Raw genomic sequence first — 10824 nt, forward strand, 5'->3', positions numbered from 1 at the left:
AACCCATAGCTTAAACTTCTCTCTAAACTTTTCTTCCAGTTTTTTGAACCTACTGCAATGCATCTTCGAAATGACCATCAGTCCAACTGAAGAACAGCTCAAGGTTTCAAAGAAATCACTGAAGGTCGTGTAGGGTTGAAGTGACTTCAGAGGATTTGTCTATCCACAGGTGCTCTCAATTTTCAAACAGGGAATATTTATATTGGACATCACCTGGAAACAAACTCTGGACAAATCAAAAAGATAGAAACTGCACAGGGTTCTAACAATACTTTCTTAAGATTTCTTACATTTATTCTACTATAAAAGTTCTTGTTAAATTATTTTGTTCAATTGTCAAAGAATGTGCATTTGTTCTAATTTTGTTATAAACAATTGAATGTTTACATTGATATAAAACATCAATAACAGGATTATTTTTTTAAAATACAATGAGGATTGCTAAAATAAGCCTGATTCTGAACTGGTATAACTTGGCATAGTTTCACTGAAAGGTTAGGAGCTGCACTGATTTGCAGCACTTGAAATTGACCCAAAATAATGTTAAGAAATCCTATGAAAGGGAGCTGCAATCCCATCATGTTTTCATAACCCTTTCATAGAAAAGATAAATGATGTATTCTGATTTTCTTTAATTTCATTTTCATCCTCTTTGAGATAATATTTATAAAGAACAAGATACAAGAGAAAAGGAAATAGAAACTATTGTTTACGTTCTTTAGCTGGTTAGTTACGATAGCGTCATTTTTTTGGTTGAGAATGACCATGAAAGTACAACCAGACTAATTACAAGCAATTTCTTGGCAGGATCTAGAAATGCAGGACTGAGATATCAGGGAGTTTCCAAGGTCTAAAGCTGCATAGACAAAAAGATGCAGCTACCCATCAAGCTAAACGTAAGCCTCCAGCTCTAGGGAACTTCCTGGAAGCAAGTCTTGAATACCTAGCTAGGGAACAAGCTGCATTTTATCAGCTGATTCTACTGAACTGCCTGTAGCATACTCCCTAGAACTTTTTTCCAGAGGCAAAGTACTGCCAGCATATTCAGAGTTTAAAGGTAATAATATTTTAATTTATTTGTCACTCTCAACACAGTCACAGGATTTCTTTCTGATGTTTCATAGTAATCTATTATTTTATTGTATATTCACTCTTCATCTCCATAATCCTTCTTAAGAATGTAATTAGGAAAGATATGCCTAATCAAATCAAACCCAAGCCAGCTTTGTTGCAGGTGTAATGGACACTGGTGGAAGTCAAAAGCATACACAGAAGTTCCACATGCAGCCAAATAAAAATTTAGGACTCCTATCTTGAAATTAATTTCAGTACATTGAAATTAAATTAATTTTAACAGAAATGTGAAATGCTGCATTGGTTCAGGAAATTCAGGGTCTTTTGCTTTGTCTAAACAAACATCTTAAGTCACTGTGAGAAAATATTTTTGGGCTGATTGACTCCAGTAGGTTGACAACTGCTTTATTGGCACTGTAGCAGTATTAACTGTCTGATGACCTAGCTCCAGCTGTTTTCCTCCTCCTATTTCAAGAGGAGTATATAGCTTTTACTAGTGTGATAGCTGGGCTGAACATGAGAGATCACTTTTTGTACTCCCTGATCTTTAACTCTGAAGAGCTTAGTTAAGTGAATTTGAGTCAATAGTAACTACTGTTTGCACAGAGATGTCATGTCTGCAATTTGCTTTTCCTGACTGGCTGCAGGCTGACACACTTGGATGTATTTGTAAGTGCACTGAGTTCTTTCTTCATTTTCCTTTGAAACTAAAATTGTGACAGTTTTTCCCATTTTCAGCCTTTATATACTATTTTTTAAAAAAATTAAAATATGGACACTGGGCAAGTATTTTATAATTTGTAAATACATCTTATTTTGCAAAAAGCAAATTGTGCTGCAGGGACCTAGAGATTATTTTTCAGTATAACTATACTCATTTGTTCTTCACTGACTAGTTTTCTATTTTGAGTACATTAGTATCTGTAAGAGTTTTCAGAGTACTTTAAAATTGGTTTATGCACAAAATGAAAATGTTTAAAAGCTATGGGAAAACAAGTGACACTGAAGTAGTCAAATTTTGTATCTGATCTTTGTTTAAAAGAAACCTAAGTATGAATTTTACAGCAAATGCAGAGAGTTACTAAATAGTCACTATGTCCTTGGAGTGTAGTATTTCAATGTACAAAATAGTGGAAACTTCCTGATTAGGAAGCTATATCAGCCCCTTAAAAATGTATTAGCAGCTCTTGGTATTTAACAGCATATTTCAACATGACCACAGACTGCTTATCTTTTTCAAAGGAGGTTTTCATGTGGAAAAGATAGAGAAGGAATGGTTCTCCACATCTGTTTCAATGGTAGGAAGGGAATATGTATTTTTCCTATTAAATGCTTTGTAGAGACACAGGTATAATCAATAATAATGTTAATAATGTCAAGTTATACCTTAGAATAAATGTAATTACTTACAATTAATGTCAGTTCTTAACAGTCCTGGTTATGGTCAAACACTAACCAAACAAGCAATACAGTAAAAAGAGCACATAAATAGAAAATGTTTTTATATATATATATGTATATATTTATATATGCATATATACATACATATTTCTGCAGAAAATATAAATAATACATATTTGTCTATTTAATACAAATTTAAAGGAAATTAGAGGAAATGGGTTTCTTCCAGTATTTTTGACTGTATTGCAATAGGAAGAGCAGGAGGTAAAGTTGCTGCAAGATGGACATTTGTATGTGCAAAACAGGACACTGCGGGGGAGAAGACGGGCAGTTACCTTGAGCTATCGCACTCTGGTAATACATTATTCAACATTGACCTAACTTTCTATGTATCCCAGTAGAAAGGATGCTCTGGTTTTAGCCCGCAAACCCCTCAAAGGGACAGAGTGTAGCTTAAATTCATCTTTAGCCTGTTCTGCTTGATCAGAAGTGCAAGAAATAGAAGAACTAAGAACACAGTTACAGAATTATGTCATAGTACAGTAGAAACCTCAGTTACATATGAGTCTTTATTATTATTGATCTGGGTTTTTCTCCCCCTCACCCCAATTATTTTTTCATAATTTCTAAACCAAATAAAAATCCAGCAGTTTTAAGGTATAGAGACTATGCAATGGCACACTAGATTAGCCCTGAGATCATCCACTACTGTGTTCAAAGGATAGTCCTCACCAGAAGCTAAAGGAAGAGTTGGATAAACCCCAGAAACGTGAAGATGAAAGTCCTCAGCACTCTCTTGATATAGCATACTATAGTGTCTAGTCCAGTGTTTTGATGTTTTGATGCATCCTGTCATGTTACTAACTCAAGGCCTTTCTCTTATACATATGCAAACAAAATTCAGAGGTGACTTTGTCATTGCTTAGTTCATTACATTCTTGTTTCTCTTCCAGTTCATGACAAGAAGAGCATTCCTCATCTGCCTTCTTTATAGAAGTCATTCTTGCAGGATTTTCCTCTAATCAGTAAGCAATCAAAGTCTTTCAACTCTCCGCATAAATGCTGTCCATCACCTGGCTTTATGGAGAAACCCATGAAGAAAAAAGTCCTTATCCACAGGCAGAATCGGTAGAGACTTGGGGAGTTAAGTATTCTGTTCTGCATCACTACTTCAACAAAATCATCACTCAGCCATGGCTGGAGTGGTGCTTGCATACAAAAAATAAAGATCCATGGTTCATTTCCAGACAGCAGTTTGAAACAAGTGATAGCAATTGAGTGTCAGCAAAGTATATTGGAAGTAGAAGTTAGTGACACAGCACGAATGAGACTCAGCCGTGCTTTCTGAGATGCAGAAAAACCAGCAAAAAACCTATTCTTAATCCTGTCCAAAACCAAAATATATGCAATCTTTCAAACACAGATGAGGAAAAAACCCTAACTTGTTTATTTAATGTAGTTATATAAAAGACAACAAGTGATTGCAGAACTTCATAAACCACGTAACATACATTTTTGCTAAATCACTTTGCAACACATTTGAGTTGTTACCAAAGAGATCATTAGTTCATGAAAACATGATCTGACCTCAATTATGAGTAGACTATTTTTTTACTCCATAAATAAGAGTAATCTCTAATAGTTTTAAGGTACTAAATTCTTTACACACCTTAAGGAGCAAATAAGCCTTCTTTAGGCCATATATAGTTACACATTCAAGCACTGCTGCAAAGGTTTTTCTCCCCACCTCACACCTGCTTTGTTTATAATAGTGTTTTCATAGAGCAGATAGAAATATTTCGTAATTTAAAACTAAATAAAACTAACAATCTAAAACTCTTTACTGGAATACTTTTGTCTGCTATTCCTGTACATTAAAAAAGCTTCATTACTAAACTGCCAGCTTTGCTTTGGTTAAAGTTAGGAAATATCAACTGTTAGAAGTTGACTTTTCTAAGGACTGTAAACTCGGCGTGCTGATTTAAAGTACATGGAGACATGGTGTTCCAAATAGAGATGTGGGGAATAGTTAGAAGATTTAAAAGTGGGTTCTCAGCAAAGAAGTCACAGGTTCTGTCTGCATGTGAAACAAATCATAGTAAAAGACAAATACTAAAGCACAAACTATGCCCTTTATTGTCTGCTTTCATCATCTTCATGTCTACCAAGTGATCTGACTCAACTATTAGTTAAGTCAATGCATAACATCTGCAATCTCATTAAGAAATTATATTAAAGAATTGCTAGTTCCATAGATGAGTCTATGGGAAAGGTTGGATTGTGATGGTGAGACAGATTAGAACTGATCAGAAATAGACTGGTTCTTCTAGCTAGAGATTTGGATTTCACTGGATTGAACTTATTTTAAAAGGCAGAAATACCTTTGTATGAACAAAAAGATGGGTTTTGGTCAATAAATGTAATCAATGTGCATTCTCAAGTTTTAGTAAGCTATATTATGGACTAAAACTTGGTGTACTTCTGCCCCCCCCGCCCTTACATGAGTAAAAGCTTCCGTTTCCTTTCTGATCCAGGCTTCACATAAAAACCAACATTAATTGCTTGGTATGAGATGTCTGCTTGCAACTCAAATCTATTCAAAAGTAAAAATAAGTTTTCTTTTTAAGCTTCATCAGTTTTAAGTTTTACCCATGTACACTTATTTTGAAACACTCCTTAGCCTTCTTACTTGTTTTCCTACAGATTTTTGTGAACTAAATGAATCTACTCGGAGAGGGGCCTTTTAGAACTGAGCAGCAAACAACTATCTGAATAACTAAAGTTTATAAGGTGTTACTTAGTGACACCAGATCAGCTACACAGCCCTGAAGGAATAGCTGAATAAGTATTAATAAAGAGTAGTTTTAGTGTTATGAATACATACATGAGAAGCCCAGAGTGCAGCTTCTGAATTACCTACTGATCTATTGAATTGATTCCTGTACTACATGCTGCCAAGAGCAGTATTTCACTTTTGTTAAGGAATTTAATTCAAAACAGAAAAAAAGAAAACATAATAACAACAGTAAAGCAGAAAAAAAAATTGCATTAAATCTCTCAATGTGAGCAAAAGCTTGTGAGCAGAGTGGTATGTGATCGGTGTATGGTGTCTTCCATGAATGAAACAGATTCCACTAATGGCAGCCAGGGCTCAAAACATGGACTGAGGGCAAGAAATTACCTTATCTTTGTATCTGTAAAATGCAGACCTAGCATGGAGAAGCAGTACATTTAACGTTACCTTTGGATTTTTCTGAATCTTACTTCATTTAGTTACATTTCTAGGTAGGTTTTTTTTTAAGGAGTAAACTGCTGAATCACTCACAGGTAGACCTTAATAACACTGATCATGGTCTCTGTAAAATAGTTCAAAGCATTTCAAAGTGCAGCAACCATAGAATTCCTGTTCTCAGATTACTACTTCCCAGTTTAAGAAATAATGAGCACATCACCTGTATAGTCTTGGGTTTGAAATCATCCAGACGTTTATACTTCAAGTATAATCTGTCTACAGATTATACTACATCTGTATCCCCCCAAAAAAGTCCTTTTCTGGTAAGATGGACAGAGCCTTTGCTGACAGCAGTCAGTGTATGTGTCTGACAGCTGCAGTCAGACTTCATGCTTTTAATAGTAACTAAAGTTTTTTTCAGGTGGGTTTTAAAATCAATATGACAAAGCAGTAAGTTTTGCCCTTAGTACTTTAAGGGCTTTATTCTGATGTTACTTCCAACACCATAAAAGTGGAGTAATTCTACTGAAACAGATTGAATAAGGCCAAAGTGAAAGGAAATAACTGAGACTAACTGGTGCCGTATCTAAGAAACTGTTTTAAATACCAGCCTATGTGATCGCTCAGTTGTAATAGTACTATATTACCTAAATTTAATATGGACCAACAAAAAATTACATAAATCCATTTACCTTAGATTGAGATGCCTTAAAAAGTCTAGCTAAAGAAAAGTAGAGTGTCTACAACTTTCAGTAATTACATGAATTAAGGCAAATGTATCCTTAAATGCTATACTTAGGAGTACCTATAATAGTACTTTTTTTAAAGAATGAAAACAAAAACCAAACCATCATTTATGTGCCCTGTGAAGGCAACATGAGGAGATTATAACAACGAATAAAGGACAAAACCCTCAGGGGTGCAGGAACTTAGAAGCCAGAAAGACCACAGATGTCTTTATAAGCAGCTCTATATACAGTGTACCTATTTGCACTTCTATTCTGCAGGCATACAAAAATTCTGTATCAGAAAATCACTTTCTATGTTTGAGATCTATTCATTAACAGCTCTTTACAGAGCAGTCACAGGAGTATTATTGTGTGCTTGAAATAAATTAAAACCACTGGGTAAATGTGCTCTATTCAGGACCAATAAGCAGCAAAGAAAGTGAGTTTAAAACTCTAATTCCAGCCGTACTAGAAGTTAAGATCCACATGACTCCAACATCCTACCTTTATTTTAAGATTGGAAAGTAATTTATTCACTCACAAGGTATTGTTTCACTGGGGGCTGATCAAGGAGTCATGACTTTATAAGTGAGCACCTTAATTTTCTGAAATCATCAGGAAAATATTCAGGTCAGTGATGTGCAAGCTAACACTTTTAATCTCTACAAGTTCCATTTAGAGGTGCAGTAATCTCAAAACATCTCCCATGATACCCTCCCAAGGAAAAAATAATTCCTGGAGACACTAAATTGAAAAAAGTAATTGGAAACTGTTCTGATTTTAGTACTAAAAGGAGAAGGCAAAACTGGATTTTGTTACATGTTTCTGCAAGGGACAGTTTGGCCATTAAGATTATTCAAATAAATGTAGTTTGTAATAGTCTCTGAGAAGGCATGCTGACAATAACAGACAAACTAAGATCCACACTCACCATCTGAACCATATTCCTTATTGGCCATGCTACTCATATTGCCTTAAAGGCTGAAGAGATGGTAAAAGTGTTGGCATGATTGCAGAGAAAATATGGATCAAAGAGCAATTTTTTTTATGGTGTTGAAGGACAGTGGGCCTTCTAGTTCCTTCCCATTACTGGAACAGCAAAAATTGAGTAATACTTGGACTTGAGTGCAATCCGAACACTTGCTGCTGAATGTACTTTAGCTGACGTTCGTGAAAGCCAAAGTGTCACATGAAAATTAGCATCAACAAAATCGGTAAGCAAACAGCATTCAAGTCAGCATAACTCTGCTTTACATTGTTTTCAGGGAAAAAAAATGTTTCATTCTAGAGACAGTAAAAAATTTCATCAGAAATTGTCAGGGAACAGTTTTCCTCTGTCAGTTCTCATATTATTCTGCATACATTTCTAGATAGTTAAATAAAAACTCGATAGGTTAAGTCAATATGTGGCCACCAGTAGTGACACCATTGATGTGTCATCCCCACTTCAGCTATTATTAATACAGATGCTTTCCTTAGATAGAACACAGGTTCTTCTGTCTAGGAGAAATTCTGAGTAAGGTTTTTATTTCCATGAAGTGCAGCTCAGTTTACATCTGTATGAAGGGACTGCACAAAGGCTCCAGTAGAAAAAAAAAAGGGGGGGGCTGTGGATCAGACTCATAGCAAAACTGGTTCTTGCACTAGAAAGCTTAAATGTAGAACTGGCCAGAAAAATGATCCTACCTTCCCTCCCTGTGAGATTTTGATCATCATAGATTAAACCAGGGCATTCATATAAGTTATTTTGTGATTTTATTAAAACCAAAACATTAGTTTTCCAAATCATCTTTTTTCTTCATTTTAATCCTTCTGGCTAAACTGGTTTAGGTTTGGGTCTAAACTGTATCCCCATCCCCACCACACCTTTCCTAAAGAAGTTAGATGATTTTTCCACTGAAAAAAAACCCAAAAGATTCTCCAGTGGACAAAAATTTTGTTTGTTGAAGAGACCAATTTTTCATTGAAAAACAGTTTCAACAGAAATTCATCAGAATTTAGTTACCTGTAATGTATCCCAGGTAGAAGAGTTGGAAAAGTAAAAGTGGTGACATTCAAGGAAGTTACTTCTTTCCTAATGATTGTACAAAGATCAGTTCGCAGTGGAGTTAGTGATAAAACGCAGGACACGCATCCAGAATAGTATCCCTAGGATGGCACACCTTTTATTATGAAGAACTTCAGAGAGTAGGAACTCCTTTACTTTGAGAGGAGATGCTTTCACTCTCTCTTGTGAGAATGCAACAGTTGCTGCTGTAAATCTGAAGATGAAACAAAGAAAATTGACAGCACTCTCAACATTCAATACAGTCCCCACATACCAGACTTAGTGCACCAACTGCAATGCAAAAATGGACATGGCACACTTAGAGGACCATGGCAGCCATCCCAGATACTGCCCGAGAAACAGGTACAAAATACATTCAAGATTGTCAAGAGACTTTCAGAAAGGGCACAAACTGAGTGAAAAAAGTACCATGAACATGCCAGCAATGTAATCTGGTTGACCTAAGGATAACATGAGGCAGTGCAGAGATTCACACACAACAGTAAGGAATTATGACCTAATTTCAGAGAATGGTTATAGCCTGACTTATACAGCCAAAGGTCTTCTGTTCCAGACACTCCCTGGAAGGGAGTGAATGTTCCATTATTGGTGATGAGCTGCTGCTAGTTGGGACAAGAGGGGCATGCATCTGCGACTCTCTCACAACTGCAAAAGAAAGCAGCCTCGACTATTTCAGCCATTAAATTATCTTGCTGAGTCTGCCTAAAAGTTTCTTCTTGTCTTAGAAGGCGTCCAGGAACGTCCCAGTCCTGTGAAACTGACTGGTTCACAGATTCTTTGGTTGCTGGAGATCACAGCAGTTGGTTATTTTTTGTTTTTCTGGTTCATTGAAATAAAAATGATAAAAAGAATAGCAAACTCCACTTGTAACTCATTGAGTTCTATGGGATACACATTGCTGTGGCTTTTATGACAAGACTGTAGCCATCACCTGCTATCATCCACTCAAGCCCATGGCAGTCAGTCTCAACATTTCTTTCTCATTTGTATAAAGTGTGGTTCCCACAATCTCATTTTCATTATTTCAAACAGGACTCACTAATTTTCTTCCAAAATATCAGGGCTATTTTCTTTCATAGTGCCAAAAACCCAAACTTGCTTTGTACAATTACTTCCTCTATTTTTTTGACATTAAATGTCTTTCTACAGGTGGCTGAGTAACACAAATTGCTACTTTATGACATTTTTGTCAACTGCTGAATACTAGCATATCTCCTGATGGCTATTCTAAAGGTAGAAAGAAAGTATTCCAGAATATGATGCCATCCATGTAGCTAGGGGCAGGCAAGTGATCACCATACGCCTAAATCCCACAGTCCTTTTTGGGCACCCAATTCAGTCAAACCATTATTTTACTATAAGTGCTATGGACACATGTTTTTGCAGGATAAGCTAAGTTAACAATAATTACTTTGAGATCATAAACAGGCCTTTCATCATCTTACTACTAATTTAAAACCATTTTGCATTCAAGGCTATTAACATGGTTTTAATAGTACATATTTGTCACATAAATAGTATTTCATGTCCACCTTAGAATGCACAGCTTAGGAAAGACAATTTACCTTTTTGATTTTATTTAAATACAGTACTGTTTTCCTTGGGGAGAGTGAGATGAGTCCTTAACTTTTTATGGCACATACAGTATGGAAAAAAAAAATTAGCATCATTTTTTTAATCTCTGTCACGATCTTAACTGTAAAAACACACATTATCTGCTACCAGAAACTGTATCATATGGTACCCATGATACTGCCAATTAACTTTTCTCCATTAGCACCATACATCCTCAGTTTTCATACTGTTTCAGTCCTTACCTTTACTCTATCTCATAGCAAGTTCTAAACAGGAGATAGGCAACTTAAAAGAAGATAATAGGTAAAGGCATTTCAAGTTTTCAGAAAGTAGGAAGGGGCCACTTCTAAATCCCAAGATTCTGAACAAGTGCCAATCCAGTGCCTATCTATTCACAGAAAAGGAGAAGTCTGTGAAAGTCACATAGTGATCAGATTCAAATACAGACTTCTATAGTAAATCATATTAATTCACTATTACATAACCTTGTACATGTCTCTCATCAAGTGGATGTTGTCACTTTGTCTCACAATACAGTACAAGTGGCTCAAAGGTACTTTTCCACAACAGTTTCTTCAGGAGTTCATTTCTAGCTTTTCACTTTTTAATGTTTTGATTAACATGCTTCTGATGTCCCTGTAATTTATAGAACTTTCATTACCTTACAGACACACTTGTGTTCATCTGTTGTTTCAGTGTACACAATTAAGCACCTGTAATGCATGGTTTATTGACTAAAATGCCAG

General features: G+C 35.7%; 1 protein-coding gene across 4 annotated transcripts in view; it reads left to right on the top strand.

The window, feature by feature from the left end:
• The window catches only part of GABRA6 (gamma-aminobutyric acid type A receptor subunit alpha6), a 35201-nt gene extending 25313 nt beyond the window's left edge, over positions 1-9888 (top strand). For all 4 annotated transcript variants that reach the window (XM_052772206.1, XM_052772207.1, XM_052772208.1 and 1 more), the window contains one exon: positions 40-9888. In XM_052772206.1, the coding sequence (XP_052628166.1) occupies positions 40-90 (51 nt within the window). In that variant the 3' untranslated portion in view covers positions 91-9888. The remainder of the gene's footprint in view (positions 1-39) is intronic.
• The last annotated feature ends 936 nt before the right edge of the window (positions 9889-10824 follow it).

Source organism: Harpia harpyja, chromosome 20, assembly GCF_026419915.1.
Source record: "Harpia harpyja isolate bHarHar1 chromosome 20, bHarHar1 primary haplotype, whole genome shotgun sequence".
NCBI classification, from domain to species: Eukaryota; Metazoa; Chordata; class Aves; order Accipitriformes; family Accipitridae; genus Harpia; species Harpia harpyja.